At 39.8% G+C, this 19,102-nt stretch overlaps 1 protein-coding gene across 5 annotated transcripts in view; it reads left to right on the top strand.

Annotated features, from left to right (window-relative positions):
* LOC124256123 (kinesin-like protein KIF21A) overlaps positions 1 to 18,760 on the top strand; it is a 132,127-nt gene extending 113,367 nt beyond the window's left edge. For 3 of the 5 annotated variants that reach the window (XM_046690079.1, XM_046690076.1, XM_046690077.1), the window contains 8 exons: positions 7,360 to 7,488; positions 8,042 to 8,181; positions 9,736 to 9,919; positions 10,812 to 10,976; positions 11,700 to 11,817; positions 12,393 to 12,563; positions 12,840 to 13,039; positions 18,130 to 18,760. In XM_046690079.1, coding sequence (XP_046546035.1) covers positions 7,360 to 7,488; positions 8,042 to 8,181; positions 9,736 to 9,919; positions 10,812 to 10,976; positions 11,700 to 11,817; positions 12,393 to 12,563; positions 12,840 to 13,039; positions 18,130 to 18,223 — 1,201 coding nt within the window. In that variant the 3' untranslated portion in view covers positions 18,224 to 18,760. Of the gene's footprint in view, positions 1 to 7,359; positions 7,489 to 8,041; positions 8,182 to 9,735; positions 9,920 to 10,811; positions 10,977 to 11,699; positions 11,818 to 12,392; positions 12,564 to 12,839; positions 13,040 to 14,013; positions 14,333 to 18,129 lie in introns of those variants that run through there. The other 2 variants (XR_006892830.1, XM_046690078.1) reach the window with 2 other exon arrangements.
* Positions 18,761 to 19,102: the final 342 nt, after the last annotated feature.

Here is a 19,102-nt window from a genome sequence, read left to right as displayed (position 1 = left end):
AGGTGAAGGGACTTGTTAGATTACCTGAACATGATACACTTTTCACTGTTGCACTGTGTCTCATGTATAGTTACAGTTAATAGCACCACCAGAGGTACTGCTGTAAATGGCCTGAATGTGCCGCAGGGTGTTGTAAGACTTCCATCTGTTATGGCGAGATATACTGTGCCACTTGACAACTGCTGTAAGCATAGGCACTAGTCCACTCATTATCTTGAGCCCCAAACATTTTGAAGTAGACAAACATTCTCATTTCCCACACTCTGAATGCTTGTATCTCCACCAGCCATGAAGTGGGGCCCAGAGTTTGTTTGTAACCCTGAAAGGCTGGTTTGAATTCCTATATTGGTAATCATGTGATTCCTATTTGTGCTTTCCTCTGCCGTGATATAGCTGAATGTAGCTGAGAAACTTTGGGTCATGCTTTAGCCCCTTCAAATTGCCGATATTAATGTTCTGTAATGTTCCTTCCATGCTTGTTCCTGGACGCGATGACTTATTCAAGAGTTTCTTTCTTGACAATATTAAACATTCACTACATTTCCAGTTGAGCTACATTGCCATTGCACTGGTTTAGTAAGCAGTTCCTGGTTGGTATTTAGGAAACAAAAGACATTTCTGATTATTAATTTGTTCAGCAAGAATCTGAATATGGTGCAATGTCCTGGTCACTGGTGTTAAAGTTTAACCTTTCTTATTTAAAACTGTTTTTTGGGGAAGGCAGAGTACTTAACCAGTTGGAGGCCTGCACTTGCCATATTTGTTTTACCAGGTTATGTAATAGTCCAATGATTGGATTGATTTCCAATACACCTCAGTCCAACCTCATTGTGATATCAGGTTTTTTATCATATTCTGGAGTGTAGTCCATAACTCTAGAGGAACATTGTTGATATGGCTCTTTTGGAGCCCTGCATGTAATGGATGGCTTTATAATGAGGTTTGATGGCGAGTACTCTTTTGGATGCTGTGGTTAGAATGGAAACGTTCAATGACTGTTTACATGCATCGATTATAGGGGTGGTCTTCCAGGAGGGACAGGATGTGAAATAATTGTTAGTTATTGATTGGTAGCTTTTCCTGTTGGGTTGTGTCAATAAAATACAAGGATATCTGCAGTTTGATTTTTTCATATTTTTTATGAAATAATCCAATCCCTGTTGGAAACCAATATACTATTTTTCTGTCCTTTTTCACCATTTTCTTCCTACGAGCACAGGGGCGGTGGGGTAGCCAAGTGGTTAAGGCGTTGGCTCGTCACGGCGAAAACCCGTGTTCGAATCCCCACATGGGTACAATGTGTGAAGCCCATTTCTGGTGTTCCCCGCCATGATGTTGCTGGAATATTGCTAAAAGCGGCGTAAAACCAAAACTCAGTCAGTCCTACGAGCACCAGTGTATCTGAGCCATTGGTAGGCAGATTCAGAGATTTGTTATTTTCTTCCAATTTGCAATTTTTTTATTTGTTAATATTTTCTTAAATTCATAAATATTTTCCTTTTCCTCTCACTTGTCCTGTTTTCAGTGATATTCAAGCCACCTGAGACAAACCATTACTGCAAATGTCAGCCAAAGTGCAGATCTAGATAAATCTCAGATAATGTTTTACAGATAGAATGATGGGATTGTTTTAAATCAGTTCTGTAAGTCTCTGACAGGTGATGAATTAGTGCTGAAGTTGAGCCAGACCATTTTTGTTTCCTTGTTATAAAACTGTGATTAAATTCGGTATGCCAAATCTGACACAACTAACATTGTGAATTTGGACCAGGGTATGTGTGTGATAAATGGGTTAGCAGGGTTGGACCAGACGTCAGTAAACTGCACACTTGCAAAGAACATCTTTTGAAGCAAAATCTGAAACTGTCTTTAAAACAACATGGAGTGGTGGGGTAGCCTAGTAGTTAAAGCATTTGCACATAATGCTGAAGGCCTGGGTTTGATTCCCCACATGGGATCAATGTGTGAAGCCCGTTTCTGGTGTCCCCAGCCATGATATTGCGGGAATATTGCTAAACATGGCACAAAACCTTACTCACAAATTTAAGCACCACATATTTCAAGTCAAATTCAGTTTTACTTAACCTTTCTTCCCCTTTAACTGAGAATAGTTGGTCTGGTCTCAATGGTTTGACTAATAAGCAATCATTATGGACAAAATAAGAAATCCTTCTGTGATTGAGAGAAGAACAAGATTAAGGTATTGGGGATCTTTGCATAAAGTTCAAGATAGACATATAAGATGTGATTTTGAGAGGAAAAAGTCTCTTTGAAATAATAATTCCATTGTGTGTGATAACATAAATATGTAGGGTCAGAAATATGATACTCACAAACAATTTCAATTTCGTCCTGTGATGTCAGCTGGGAACAGTCACCTGAAGAGTGGAGCTACGATAAAGATCAACGTCTACTTGGTGTTGGTTTTGAAATGTAATCCTCACTTTCTACCCCACAGTAGATCATGTCCCCAGGATGAACAAGGCTTGTTGTTATCACAGTACTTAATCACTAGTCCACGCACTTGTTTCATTGATTCAACAGGAGGATTATTGGAATTTACCGATCAAGTTTTTCCACATCTCTGGGTGCAAGTTATTCTTGGCTAGGAGGAAATTAGACCATCTTTGTTGCTATAGTGAAAACAGACCATGTAATACGGGATCATTTATCGTTGCTGGGTTGAATTGTAAATACTTTAGAGATTAAATAGGTTTGTGTTGTTTATGGTCTGTGTGTTGGTGACTTGTTGCCATAGACATGTCCTGCCTGATGGACTGACTGACTGAGTATGGTTTTACACCGCTTTTAGCAATATTCCACCAATATCTAGCGGGGACACCAGAAATGGGCTTCACACATTGTACTCATGTGGGGAATTGAACCCGGGCCTTCGGCATGACGAGCCAACGTCCTGAAAATGTGGTTCATGGACTGTGAGACCGACTATTAGGCTTCAAGCATTTGACTTTGAGTGGTCTGTGCTGTGAGGTGTTTAAATTTTAAACTTTAAAGTATTTGCTGTAGTATTAGCAAACCACGGAAACCATGGATCTGTGACGTGTGACTTAAATCAACTGTTCCTAACTACTCTCACTGCTGCTGAAACACTAACAGGTACACACACCTGCACATATCCAGATAAGCTGTGTATTTGTGTAAAATGCACAAAATAGATCACCATTACCAAAATTAATTCCAAATTGCAATTTGCTTGAACAATTTTAGGAACCTTAAAAAGTACATTCAGTGTATCCATCTCATTGTGCATACTTGTATTCCTTCACAGATCTTTATTTACAAATTGAATGAAGGCATCACACATAACTGGAGTCTGTAGTTCATAATGCAGTGCATCCAAGGGGTGCAACTTCTTGCTGTCTGGGGGCGGTGGGGTAGCCTAGTGGTTAAAGAGTTGGCTCGTCATGCCGAAGACCCGGGTTCGAATCCCCACATGGGTACAATGTGTGAAGCCCATTTCTGGTGTTCCCCGCCGTGATATTGCTGGAATATTGCTAAAAGCGGCGTAAAACCAAACTCAGTCAGTCAGTCTTGCTGTCTGAGATTTAGACATGGACTAGGGTATTGCTGTTGTGACACTCTGTTACACCTCCAGCAGCATATAAATACACAAATTAGAAGGCACCGGATACAGCATTTTAGGCAGAAATATTAGTGACAATGTTTAATTATTGGTGTAAAATATTCTGAACCTGAGTCAATTTGGGTATATGTATTGAATATTACCTGCAGGAAACTAGTCATCCCTAATGGTAACTTGTGAGAAAATGGCTCATTGAATTTAAAAATTCTGACGCCCCACTACTGCAAACTATGACATGCTAATTCTTATTCAGTAGAACTTTACTTGAGACAACCCTTTTAATTGATGCCTCTGCTTCTTTGCACAATAGGCTCGCTGACTTGGTTGACACATGTCATCGGTTCCCAATTGCGCTGATCGATGCTTATGCTGTTGATCACTGGATTGTGTGGTCCAGACTTGATTATTTACAGACCGCCGCCATATAGCTGCAATATTGCTGAGTGTGGTGTAAAACTAAACTCACTCACTCACTCACTCTTTGTACAATATATGTCTGAGTTCTTGTGAAAATTTTGAGAAACACAAAGAGTTCAGTAGAGATGTTTTATTGATCATGGAATGGTATCTTAGAAGTTTATTGAAATGAGATCATTGTGAGATTGTCATATAGATCTCTGCAAGACTTAATCAAATTGGGAATGTACACTGAAAGTTGATCTTATAATTATTTCAGTGTCTGTATATGCATGTGCAAACATCCATCCATCCATCCATCCGTCCATCCATCCATCTATCTGTCCATCCATCCATCCATCCATCCATCCATCCATCTATCCATCCATTCACCTATGACCGCCTCCGTGGTGTAGTGGTTAGAGCGTCCGCCCGGAGAGCGGAAGGTTGCATGTTCGATCCCCGACCGCGTCATACCCAAAGATGTTAAAATATGGTACTTGTTGGTCCCTGCCTGGCGCTCAGCATTAATGGGTACAACAAGGACTGGTCGGCTTGGGGTCAGTATAATGTGTCTGAGTGGGGTATTCATACTTCACCGCGGCATGGTATCTCAGCGGGCTAGCACTATAAAACCAGCTTAAGTCTGGGTTAGTACAAGCAGCTGCACATACACATACACACTCGCATGCATGTCGTCATATGAGCGAAATATTCTCAAGCACGACATTAAACCCAATTTCACCTCACATTCATTCACCTATCCATCCAACCATCCATTTTACACACACGCACGCACGCATGCACACACACACATGAAAGCAACCACTTATTCATTGATTACTAGTAGTCTAATCAGTTTTAAGGGACATATTAAGTCAGGCTATTTTGCACACAGGATGTCCTTTGTACACTTCAGCCACCTAAGATTTCCTTTTTTCACAATACCAGCAGGGCTATAGAAAGTCAAAGTAACATTTTCATGACTTTGAGAGTTTACGTCCTTTGAAGTAGGTATATCCCTCAGTGCTTAATGAAAGCTGGTCTATCTCAGTACAGACAGCGTCATTGACTATCTGCCAATATACTGTGTATAAATTGCAGTTGATGTCAGTAAAGCTTGACACTGATGGGTTTGCCACATTGTGTAGTATGGAGTATTATTGGTATGTGAATACCGTAAGTCTCGGTATAGGTGGATGGCTTTCTGTAAGTGAAAACTATAAGGCTCGTACTCTGGTTGTAGTCAGTATTGACAAACAGAGATCAGGTCAAATGATCCATGTGATCCTAAAGAGCTTGAACTTTTTCATGTACCGGTATGTGGGATGACTTGAGTAACCTCTGTGGGAAGAGAATGATGCTAAAGTTTTATTAATTGTTTCTCACCTTAGCTGCAAAACTGCTGAAAGCTTAAAGCAGTATTTAGTCATTCATTATTCATTTGAACAGTTGATTAAAACAATGACTTGCTAAAGGTTTGTCATGGAACTATCATGGAATGATAATTCATACGAAAATTCATTATTAGTTATAACCACTACAAGCAATATATTAGGATTCACATATTAGGAAAATAAACATATAGAATATTAGTTTCATCATGTATCTGTAAAAAGTTCATTATTCCATGATAGAACCAAAAGGTTAATATTCTATGAAAAACTTGCAATATTGGTAAATCAGTTTAATTGTAAAAATCACTGATTATTTCCTACTTCAAAAGTCTCTGTGTAAATAGCACAGCCTCCAGAATTTAGAATTAGGAGATAAACATACTGTGTTGGAAAATCAGAGGTATATAACAAAATTATAATATCTCTAAATTTGATTTAAACCAAACACGTAGCATGAGGTTTTAAATAAAAAAATTAGAGCTATTATGATTTCATTATATATATACCTCTGATTTTCCAACACAGTATGTTTATCTCCATCTACCATGACTGCATTATTAAGATTTAAAAAAAATACATACTGCGTTGGAAAATCAGAGGTATATAACGTGATTATGTACCTCTGTCCTCTGAATAACTTCAATTAACCAATCACAATCCAGTGTTTACTGAAGTCATGGTAGAATCCTTGTTCTTCATTGGACTGTTTACGGTAGTTGGTATCTGTGCTAGTTTTATCATGTGACAAGCAGGCCAGCACTCTCTTTGATCTCACTGACTTAACCAGTTAATATTGGTGATCTGTTCTTATGGGTGCCAGGGGAAATAAAACTAGAGGATTTCAACAAGTCTGATTCTGTAGATAACTAACATAAACGTAACAGATAGGATCAAAGTTTTTTTGTGCTGAATCCAAAGGTCATGCTTTTGGTTCACAAGCATTGATCTGATGATATGTCATTTTTGAAATGCTTGAACATTTAGTGTCATAGGTCAACATGAGGATAAAATACTGCTGATATTACAAGGCTTAATATGTATCAATATCCATTTCTTAATGATTTTTATATGAAAGGGCATTGACATGTACAATAACATAAGATGTATTAATCGTTAAAATATGCATTTTGCAGAAACGTAAAAAAAATCTCAAATTACAGTATTAAAAATGAAGCCCATTGTCTGTGCACACAAAAATGCACCAAAATACTCCATGAGTATTTTTATTCAGTTCTTCGAAGAGGTACCAAGTCCCACAGTGTGCTCATGAAGGTCCACTGTGTCCATGTGAAGGTCATGTGTCATGTATCCTGAGGATACTTCTAAGGGTCTTCAATTGACACTTAAAGGTCCCATATATCAAGGAAAACCAAGTTCTTTGGATAATCAACTTCTTTATTGCAACGAGTGCAAAGTTTTGGTTAGGTGCTAACACTGTTATCAAGCAAGTGATGGAAGCAATATCCACAGAACTTGGTTTTCCTTCATGTTTACAACTTCTAAGATGCCTCGCAAAGAAGTCTCATATATCCTTGTGAAGTTCCTAAATATATAGTTACATGTCCTGAGTATTCTCATAAAAGTCCTCAGTGTTGTAATAATAATTCAGAGTATCCTTGTGAAGCCGGATTGTATGCTACTGACGGTCCTTGGTGTCTTCCTGAAGGACGTCATCATGCAACTAATGGTTTAACATATGTTTGTGAAGTTCCAAAGGATGCTTATAAAATTGTCCACAGCATCCTTGTGAAGGCCCGGAATATGCTACTACAGGACCAGAGCATCCTTTTAAATGTCCTGAGACCGCTGCTAAACGTCCAGAGCATCCTACTACTAAAGTTTTTTAGAGTGTCCTTGTGAAGCTCCAGAATAACCTTTCCAAGGCCCCATAAGGCTTGCTGTAACTTTTGTATCAGTTGACCAAAGCAGGTGCAGATGATTACACATGTTTTTCTGTTTCAGAGATACTTCCTCAGACACCACGCCACCCACATCTCCTCCTGCCCTCCGCCGGTCAGGACGTAGCAGTGATGAAAATGTCTTCTCTCGTCTCACAAGCAATCCCCAGAGCACTAGTCCCAACCCTAACAGGTGGGTGTCAACCGGTACTGTATTTATGAACCTGTTTTGTTTTTAAAGATTTTGTGACAATCCATCTCACAAATTACACTTGAATGGATTCCATCGAAAAAAGATGGTCAGTGAGTGGTTACATTGTTTTGTTTGATCTTGCTCTGTGACATGGCTTAAATATTCATCTTGCTTCTCTTGTCCAGCCACCTTTATATTCAGGCCAATGTGAGGTAGTTCTGAATTTGCTTGATGTAGTGAGCATTCACCCTAAAAAGAGGACCTGTGAAGATCCGGGTTAGAATTGATCTTCAGTAACCCATGCCTGTCGTAAGAGGCGACTAATGGGATTGGGTGGTCAGGCTCGCATGTCATCGTATCACAACTGCGTAGATCGATGCTCATGCTGTTGATCACTGGATTGTCTGGTTCATACTCAATTATTTATATGGACTTCCTCCATATAGCGGGAATATTGCTGAGTGTGGCATTAATCAACAAGCCAGCCAGCCAACCAACCAACCATTTACAAACTGATAGTTAAACGTTTATTTTTTGTGTCCTACCTCTTCAGGGGCAGCATTGTTTCTGTCAGCGGACGACCCTCAAGTGGAAGGTCATCACCTTTGACCTGCACACACACAGCTGAAGGTCACACTAAGGCAGTCCTTGCAGTTCATGCTACTGATGATCTCCTGTTTACTGGTAGTAAAGGTCAGTTATGTCTAGATGTAATCAGCTTATAATTCATGAAGCTTGTCAGCTGAATACTGTTACTTGGACTCGTGTCCACAGGGCGATCTTTGCGTTAAGTGTCAAAGTATGGAACTTGAGAACATCTCTTTCCAAAGATAGCTTTGTGAAAAGGGCCTAATTCATGACAAAAGTTGTCAATACTCTAAAATGTTCTTTGTGTTTATTTTTAAACTATTTATGGAGTGGAACATCTTGTACGAGTTGCAAGCTCTCTTCAGAGCAATAAAAGACCGCAGTTGATTCATGAAACTTGAAAAAGCGATGTTTGTTTTGTATCTGCATCGACCTCCTCCGTGGTGTAGTGGTTAGAGCGTCCGCCCAGAGTGCGGAAGGTCGCAAGTTCGATCCCCGACTGCGTCATACCAAAAGACGTTAAAATATGGTACTTGTTGGTCCCTGCCTGGCGCTCGGCATTAGTGGGTACAACAAGGACTGGTGGGCTCGGAGTCAGTATAATGTGTCTGAGTGGGGTATTCATGCTTCACTGCGACATGGTATCTCAGTGAGTTAACACTATAAAACCAACTTAAGTCTGTGCTAGTACAAGCAGCCGCACATACACATGCACACGCTTGCACGTTGTCATATGAGCGAAATATTCTCAAGCACGACGTTAAACCCAATTTCACCTCACCTCACTTGTATCTGCATCATCTCTTCTTTAATTACCTCATTATGTATTGTTGTCCAAAGGTATGGTGTTTATGTGGACAGTTCTTGGAAGAAAAAAACATTCTCTGAAACCTTGTTATCAAATATGCTTCACAGCTAAATCTGGAATATCTTAGTGCAGTAATCAGTTGTTTATCAGCCAGATAAAATTATTCAATGACAGTATAAGTTGTTCTCTGGTCTTGAGGGGGACATGGGCTGATGTACCCTCGATGTTTGTCCCTGAGTCCGAAGGTACATCAACCCATGGGCTACATCAACACATAAGCCCCAAGGGACCAGTGAACAACGTATTTAACTAACCGAACACCTCAAGGGTAATTTTCAACTGTTTGAAGCATGGGTATCGGATCATAGTATGGAGTACCAGACTACAAGATGACAAGAAAAACAAATTAGAGTTATCTCCCTTCCATCGATTTTGCATTCGCAAAACATCAGTAATTTCCGTACATCATACGTGATTCAATGTTATTCGAGATAAAGAATTACCACTACGAAGTACCAAATGAGTTGAAAATAATAGNGCTAGCCAAAGATGTATGTGGAGGGAAGATAATAAGATATGTAACATTTATGTATGAATGTGTTAACCCCATGTTTATTGACTGTCACACTGTTGCACTGACTGACTGAGTTTGGTTGTACGCCGCTTTTACTTCAGCAACATCACGGCGGGGGACACCAGAAATGGGCTTCACACATTGTACCCATGTGGGGATTCGAACCCGGGTCTTCGGCCTGACGAGCCAACGCTTTAACCACTAGGCTACCCGACCGCCCCATCACACTGTTGCATGTAACTACTGGCACTGCATTATAGTTTGTGTATGGTTGTAGATCGTACAGCCAAGACATGGGACCTGGTTACTGGCAAGGAGATCCTGGCATACACAGGACACCCCAACAATGTAGGCAAGGTGAAGTACTGTGAGGCCACCAAACTCGCTTTCACCGTATCCCAGTCCTTCATCAAAGTGTGGGACATCCGGAGCAAGTCTGCACAGTGTATCAAGACGCTGGGGTGAGTCATAAAGCTATGTAGTGAGTCAAGATGCTGGGGTGAGTCATACTGTTATGTAGAGAAAAGATAATAAGGTGAGTCAAGCTGCTAGGGTGAGTCATAATGTTATGTAGAGAAAAGACAATAGGGTGAGTCATAATGTTATGTAGAGAAAAGACAATAGGGTGAGTCAAGATGCTGGGGTGAGTCATAATGTTATGTAGAGAAAAGACAATAGGGTGAGTCAAGATGCTGGGGTGAGTCATAAAGCTATGTAGTGATAAGATGCTAGGGTGAGTCAAGATGCTGGGGTGAGTCAAGATGCTGGGGTGAGTCAAGATGCTGGGGAGAGTCAAGATGCTAGGGTGAGTCGAGATGCTGGGGTGAGTCGAGATGCTGGGGTGAGTCAAGATGCTAGGGTGAGTCAAGATGCTGGGGTGAGTCATAATGTTATGTAGAGAAAAGACTAAGGTGAGTCGAGATGCTAGGGCGAGTCAAGATGCTGGGGTGAGTCATAATGTTACATAGAGAAGACTAGGGTGAGTCAAGATGCTGGGGTGAGTCATAATGTTATGTAGAGATAAGTCAAGATGTTAATATGAGACGATGCTATCTTGTGTCAAAATGCTAGGGTGAGACCAGATGCTTTGGTGAGATCTGAAACTAAGGTGCGGCAAGATGCTACAGCGAGAATGCTAGGGTGAGACAAATCTAGTTCTATCCCAGAGTTTGCATAGGTGTAGTATACCAAGACAACTGATTAAAATGTTGTCCTTCAAGTCTTATGCAAGAGTTGAACCCTGAATATATGATGATGAAACCAAGTACCTATGATACAATAAGCCTGTTGTGATAGTCACGACTTTGTTAATTGTTACAGGTTGAGTGAATCAGTTACATGTGATGTTTTCAGATCCTCTGGACTGAGTGTGACTGGTCCAGCCAATCAGACCTATCAGTCCCGCCAGACCGACCTGGCCCCTGGTGAACATCACATCAACGACATCGCCCTTGGGAGTGATGGTGTCACACTGTACTGTGCTACAGGCAATATAGTCAGAGTCTGGGATCTCAGGAGGTTTGTGAAGTTTTTACCGTTTAAGAGTATTGAACGTTAATAATAGTGAGTGAGTTTATTTTTACACTGCTTTTAGTAATATTCCAGCAATATCACGGCGAGGGACACCAGAAATGGTCTTCACACATTGTACCCATGTGGGGAATCAAACCCAGGGTCCACTTGCACAAAGCTATCTTAGTGCTGAGGTGATTGTAACTCCAATACTTTAACATAGACTTACAATCATTGTAGCGCTAAGATTGCTTTGTGCAAGTGGATCAAGGTCTTCAGCGTGACAAGCAAACACTTTAACCACTAGACTACACCACCACCCTGAAATAATCACCTTGAGGCATTTAACTGGATTAACATTGACATTTAGTTCTGAGACTTAAATTATTTTCATAATGGACAATTTATATGGTCCGGTGGAAAGAGTGTCCGCTTGGAGAGCTTGAAAGTCACCACTTTTACTCCACTGGTATGGATACTATCTTATCAATTGATGCTTAAGGGGCGGTGGGGTCTGATAGTGGTTAAAACGTTTGCTCATCACACTGACGGCCGGGGGTCGATTCCCACATGGGTACAATGTGTGAAGCCCATTTCTGGCATCCTCCGCCATGATATTGCTGGAATATTGCTAAAAGCGGCGTAAAACCATACTCACTCACTAATACTCTACCAACTTCACACAAAGTAACTCAATAATTGGGATGCCACCAATTTTGAAACCTCCAGATACAGTGCAGTGGGGAAGCTGAGTGGAGGCCACCAGGCAGCTGTTATGGTGCTGGCTGTAGATGCTAGCACAGACTCCAGCACTGTCATCACAGGATCCAAGGACCACTATATTAAGGTAACGAGTAGTCGTATACTTCCAGCATCACCAAAAATGTGATCATACAAGACCCTTACAAGGCTGGCATGTACTTCAAAGCTTTGAAATTCTGATTGTTTAACTTGAAAGGCATTGTACTTACAACATTATTAAGGAAAGACCTTCCTGTTTGAAAATGAGACCTGGTAGCTATTATTAGAACCTTGAAAAGGTTTTATGGAGTCCTTGAATAAATATACATTAACTATTTGCTTGAACCAAACATTTATAAATCTATGCATCCTCTTAGTATTTTTTCAGGTTGTTACATGCCTGCATAGTCTACACCTTAGTGTGTTGAAAGTGGCTCTTTTTCTTCTATTAACAGAAAAACTGTCCAAGGGAAGCAACTCTATACAACTATCTCCACAAATTATATGCATATTCTCAATGGCAGATTTCTGGCAAACATTCATTTGAACATTACAAATTACCCAACCTTATGGGCTATATATATCTACAGGTTACTTGTTGCAAATTATATATGTTAAAGTGGTATGTATATATAACTAACTTTTGCTTGTAATAAGCAACATGTATGTTATCTGTTGCAGGTGTTTGAGGTGATGGATGATGCTGCAGGCGTGTTCACCCCCAAGTACAACCTGGAGCCCCCTCACTATGACGGAATACAGTCTCTAGCTCTCCACGGCAGCATGCTGTTCAGTGGCTCCCGGGATACTTGTATCAAGAAGTGGGACCTCAAGGACCAGCAGCTGAAGCAGGTTAGTATCATTGAAGTATACACTCTTTGAGAATCAGGTACAATGTGTGAAGTCCATTTCTGGTGTCCCCCACCATGATATTGCTGGAATATTGCTAAAAGCGGCATAAAACTAAATCACTCACTCACTGGGAATCAGGACCAAGATAGTTATGTGTTGTTGTGCTACATTTGGCAGTGAGGGACCATCATTAAACGTGGATATTCTAAATTACATTGAAATCAGTCCTTCCTAGACAGACACAGTTACTAATCCCTTCCTTCTCCATCTCTCCAGTCAATGAATGCTGCACACAAGGACTGGGTGTGTGCACTGGACTTCATGCCAGGAGGCAACTTCCTGTTGAGTGCATGCAGAGGCGGCATTCTCAAGCTCTGGCAGATGGACTCCTGTGCTCAGATTGCCGAAATCAAGGCTCATTCCAGCCCCATCAATGCCATCTCAACCAATTCCACCTCAATCTTCACTGCGTCCAAGTGAGTATCTACCTTACTTGATGAGTACAAAGTAAAAGATGATGCAGTTTGTTACCAAGGATCCCCATTGACATTGCCACCCTGTTGTAAGAAATGACTGGTGAGGATTTGGTAGTTACAATGCGGACTCGTTTTGTGGCACTCTACCATGACAATGTACCTCTTTGTTCAAACTGGGCCGTGGTTAAAGCGTTCGCTCGTCATGCCGAAGACACAGGTTCGATTCCCCACATGGGTACAATGTGCAAAGCCCATTTCTGGTGTCCCCTGCCGTGATATTGCTGGAATATTGCTAAAAGCAGCATAAAACCAAACTCACTCACCTACTCACTCATTGTTCAAACCATCAACTACTGGTATGCCTAGCCTTGGCTTCAGTAATTACAGGCCAGCTTGATAGAGCTGAAATATTGCTGACTATACTATACAACATTACATGCTCATTTGCTCAAACATGAATGTATTTAGCAGAACTAGAGTAGTTTATTATTGAATAGTTGTATTTCACATCAGAAATCTAGGCTTCATTCCTGGATACATACAAGGTCTTCTCAGCAACGTGATGGCGCCTCATTGATTACATCATAGGTCTGCTAATATTGTACATTGTGTCCCTGCATTGTAGTTAGTTTACCTACAGCTCAGGGGGACATGAGTCAAGGTCAGTTAAGGTGCAGCAATTTGTCTCTTAGTCCTGCTTAGGCACCTTTCATCATGGGTTTGAATCTGAGATTCACCCTGATTTTGGTCCAAGGTTTGCCAGCACTATGTCTGTGCTTGAAAGTTTCTGCCTAAGATCTGAAGATTTAAGCTTCATTACAAGCTGACACACCATTATGAACTGAAATACTGTTCAAAGTGGTGTTAATTAAGTCAAACTTTCTAACTCACTCACTTGGCATTCACGCACTCACTCACTCAGCCAGCCTCTTTGATGAAGTTGTCTTTCAGCCATCATCTTCTGTTCATTCCAGTGAGCCTGTGGTGAAAATATGGCAACTTCGAAGAACTAACAGTCTACGAATCTTTAACCGGGAGTGGTTCATCTAACACGACTAACACTGACCAATATTTGTCATCATCATTGCATACTCCAGCGACTACTGTCTACAGGTGTGGGATGGACACATGCTTCCTGCTGTTTCAAATAATGATCACCTTACATACACTCAACATCAGTTAGTCCCAATTTCACTTGGTAACATGGCACACTTACAGCTATAGTCCGTTTGGCTCAAAAGCGGACCGGGACAGTGGGATAGTCTAGTGGTTAAGGTGTTCGCTCGTCACACCGAAGACCCGGGTTCGATCCCCACATGGGCATATTGTGTGAAGCCCATTGCTAAAAGCGGCATCAAAACTAAACTCACCCACTCTGTCAAAAGCGGACCGATGACCGCACACCTGGATGTTCCTCACTTTGCACTCCTCCCTCGTATCATATAGTGAACTGTGTCAAAATGTTAATGATAGTTTGTTAAACACTTTTCTTTAAAATTCTGCAAAAAAACTCAGAGTTGGTCTGATGTTTTGATTATGATCAGCGTTTCATTGAGTATTATATGTTTATTAGTTAGATTGCAATTCATCGGTCCACTTTTGAGTCAAGCGGACTAAAGCAGTTGATGCAAGTTCTGTCAATTAACATGAAAGAATTATTGTGCATTTGTGAATTGATAACTTGGATGTTATAAAGTATGTAGAAATACATTGATGAAATTATTTATAAAGCCATCCACAGTTCTTAGAAATTTGAAAGATGTGCTCCTCTTAATCACAGGTGGGCTGAATATTAGATATTAGGACACAATGACAAAGATACTCCTGGTACTGAGACATCTAACAAACAGCTTTAATACCTTCTTATAAAATGTTACGTTAAATGTCCAACACCCCTGTAAATATTTTCCCACTCTCCTATTTGCAGGCTGACCATGTACACAAAGCATTTAAGGTCCTTGAGTAAGAACCTTTTATTCAAAACGCTTTTAGCATCAGACAGCTTGACAGAACCTTCAAAGTATTTTTGAACTGTTAGTATTACTGTTGAAGTGTAGTTTCATTGTGTAGAGTTAGTGACTTCAAGGGCTTTCATATCATCCATTGTAACCATGGTTACTCATTGTAAATCACCCATCATCATTGATAAGAAATGATCATCCTGGTAACATGTCACAGTTATCTCCCCTAGTTTTGTTCAACACAGAATTTGAGAGAGTGTAGAGTGTGAGAATTAGTGCGGTACAGTGTGTAACATATAGACTAATGGCATTATTGTAAATATATTCTACTGAATTTGTTTGCTTGTGTTAAAGAGAAAATATAGGTTTTAATTAAAGGACCAGCTATCACGATATGTTGGATAGGAATGATGAGATTATATAGATGCTAAACATTGCCGTTCACTGTACATAATGAAACTGTTATGTAAGAGAAAATGAATATTGAGTTTATTTTGCAATATTTGTTGGTTGCCAATCAGTAAAGAGTGCCAAATTTGTTTCAAATATCAACAGCAATAGCTTTCTCAGAATGATAAACAAGCAGATTTGTCTTGACAAAGTTACACCAGGGCCCCTTTTCTCAAAGTGGTTACAGTGCTACTGCTTATCATTAGCTGTTAAAGTATAGGATTTATGATACTCATAGTCCTGGGCCCTGTTCCGCAAGCATTCATAGAGCTAGGACTATCATAAGTCTATGTTAATGTATGGGAGTAATGTGGTTGTCCATAATGGTGAAACGGTGTGCTCTTACCACAGTATGGTACGTATTTCGGTACAAGGCCTTGCTCTTACCACAGTATGGTACGTATTTCGGTACAAGGCCTTACTAACTTACTTCCGGGAAAATAGTGTCCGTCTAACATAGAAATACATAGATTTTGACAAAATGATTCAATTTCTAGACATGTTAGAAAATCTTTTAAAAGGTTAAGAAAATGAAGGTACGAAATCCGAAAATAGCGAATTTTTGGATTGCATTACTGTATACAGAACTGCAGGCAAAATACTGCAGTTCTACTAATACCGCGGTATACCGTTTCACCCCTAGTTGTCCACAATCACTTTTAGAAGGGGGCCTGAGTAACACAACATCACAATTACATCATCCTCAGGGCTTTTGTATAACCATGATACCAGTTTGCTTATGCCTGTATTCAAAGTTCATGTGCTTACTCTTAATAGTGGATGTTTGCTGACAGTTTCAGTATGAAAACAATTAGGGCACATAAATACATTCTCACGAAATCTACAAGTGGGGTACCCGGTACTTAATATATATACATTTGCTCAATGACAGGATATGTGTTAACACTCGGTTTGAACTCTTGTTACATATGCCAGCCGGTTATATTGTTAGATGCTTTAACTCGTCATCCTCAGTAATCAAGGCTACATTTCATCTGTTCTCTTGTTGTGTAGTAACGAGTTACTTACTATGAATTGTCATTGGGGAAAATACCAATTAATCTATAAACACAGAGAATCTCCAAGGAAACTGATAAATATAACCTTGATTGTTAAGGATGATACAAGCTTCAAAAGGCTTGATTACATTTGCTTGTTGAATTAAATATTGTTAAAATGTAGCCATTTTTGCAAGCTTGCCATAGAAGTGTTTGATAGATATTGATGGTTACATACTTGTTGACAAGAAAGATATATTTTGCTAAATGAAATGACCCTTTGACAAGTGAGTGATTCTATGTGTTGACATTGTTTTGGTTGTATACAGTCGGCACAGTACATAGTTCCTTTTTGAATAATATATGTGTCAGTCAAATTCTTTTTTCAATTCAAGACACATGTTCTCCTCTTATTGATCCTTTCTCATGTGGTTTCCGATCAGCTAGGCTTATTAACACATCTCAGATGGTCATGCTGTCAATTTTCAAGAGAACTATATATGTTCACAAATGAATAGTCTTATTCCATTTGTGGAAATGTCTATGAAAATCTTTTGAGTTGCCTTTCTGTATTGATTCAAAGAAACCTTCCTTGAGACTCCACAGATGTTTATCCAGGCACAGAAGCTCATTAAAGAATTCTTGTCCGGTTAATTAGATTGATATTCCCTAAAATGTACAGAAGTCAGTGCATTATTGCTGATAGGGTCACCTTTGATCAGTAACCATCAAAATGTACCCTGGGTTCAAAATCATATTGCAGGAATTTTGCATAATAATGTTTATGGTTGGACATTTCCTGAAACATTAAATTTATGAAAGTTCATCAGTATGTCTGACACCAGTGAAAATCTGTGACAACTCTATATATTGATGTACAAAGGGCACATTTTGATGGCAAACAAATGGAGAGTGATCATTAAGCATTTCACTGTAGATGCTATTCATGTGCATGGTGATGTTAAGCTTGACTTTGACTTCAAGTACAGGTAGTGCCACCCAAGGTAATGCCCTGTTTATCTCACAAAGTTTTCCATGGCTGTACCCTTATATCCCTGTAATGATCTGTACCTGATCTGGTATGTAAAAGCGGCTTGCTTTGGTTCTGTTTGTCAAAACCAACTAATTCTTTGATTACTTGGGACAGCTGGTTTGAACCATATACTCAATGTGGTGGCCCTGTCGCTGATGCTCCTGCTTGCCATGTGCATAACCTGGTTTGATTCTCAGTGGAGGCATGGGCAGTCCCTTATGAGACCATGTTGTAATGACTTCAGAATTTGCTTGAAAGTGTCAGAACCCTACACCGTTATCTATCCCAAGTCACTGTTTATATTCATTCGTTTTCTCATCAACATTCCATTATTTTTCAATATATTAGTTCAATGTATATATCAATGTACTTTAACCTGCATGTCTCTGTGACAGTTTCAGAGTTTGTAATCCAAACACTATACTTCACTTGCATGCAACTCACACTAACCTAACCCTTTCCTAATTTGACCTTCCCTTTCTTTTCACAGATTCATTTACAGACCCCTGCTTTGTTATTCTGTCTCATTTTCTCTTTTTTTGGTGCACATTTTCTTGGATCTGTTGTTTTTGCTTGTCTTATTTTCCTTCATTTGCAAGCTGTATTTTTATGTTTGCATGGCTATAGTGATTATTTCCCTGGTTTTAGTGACAACACCGTAGCATTCTGGAGACACAGAACCACCACCGACCCTTGCGATATCTCAGACTTTGGAGATGACCAGCAAGGGCCCACTTCCTGAAGTTAAGCACTTCACCTAGATCCATGAATTGATGATACTCAAGCAAGTACCTCCATCCAAGTAAAGATTTGTCCTACAAATACAGAATGTGCAAACTGTGTCTGAAGTTAGTGCTTTGTGTGTATTGTAAGCTGACACACTGGACTAATGTGTGAATCTGTACACATCCATTCTAGTGGATTGGTGAGAGAAAGGTGAACATGTTCTGTATCAAATTGTTTCTGTTTTATCGAGTAACCCATTGATTTTTGGAATCTGAAAACCAAGGTCAAATTTCTGAAATTTCTTGTTTTCCCTTCACATTGCAGGTGAAAACATAATGTGCCCTTTTCTAGAAGATAAGTGTTCAAAGAACATTATTTGTTATTTGTATTTATATAAAACAAATATAATTGAGTACCTGCTCATGTTGGAAAATATATGAGCAGCTTATCATGAACTCTGCATCCCCAACCTTCCCGAAAATCTTATGGTTCCTCCCTAACAATGACGTTTTATTTTCACTTTTCACTTGTAATTAAAACTTTTGATACTTACATGTGGGCGGTGGGGTAGCCTAGTGGTTAAAGCATTGGCGCGTCACGCCGAAGACCCGGGGTTCGATTCCCCACATGGGCACAATGTGTGAAGCCCATTTCTGGTGTCCCCCTCCATGATATTGCTGGAATATTGCTAAAAGCAGCGTAAAACTAAACTCAGTCAGTACTTACATGTTGTTGACAGTGATGTGAGAGTTGGGTTCCTGTTATTGTCAAATTGGATTAAGTATCAATATACAGCCATGCCACTAACAGGGTTGATTGCATTTACTCTTGAATGTAACATCTATCATACAGGTAATTTCATAACAATGTAATTAGCTTGACTATTTATGACATG

Source organism: Haliotis rubra, unplaced genomic scaffold (genome assembly GCF_003918875.1).
Source record: "Haliotis rubra isolate DU_JTF1 unplaced genomic scaffold, ASM391887v1 Scf62, whole genome shotgun sequence".
Lineage (NCBI taxonomy): Eukaryota > Metazoa > Mollusca > Gastropoda > Lepetellida > Haliotidae > Haliotis > Haliotis rubra.
This window is presented reverse-complemented; position numbering and strand designations above follow the sequence as displayed.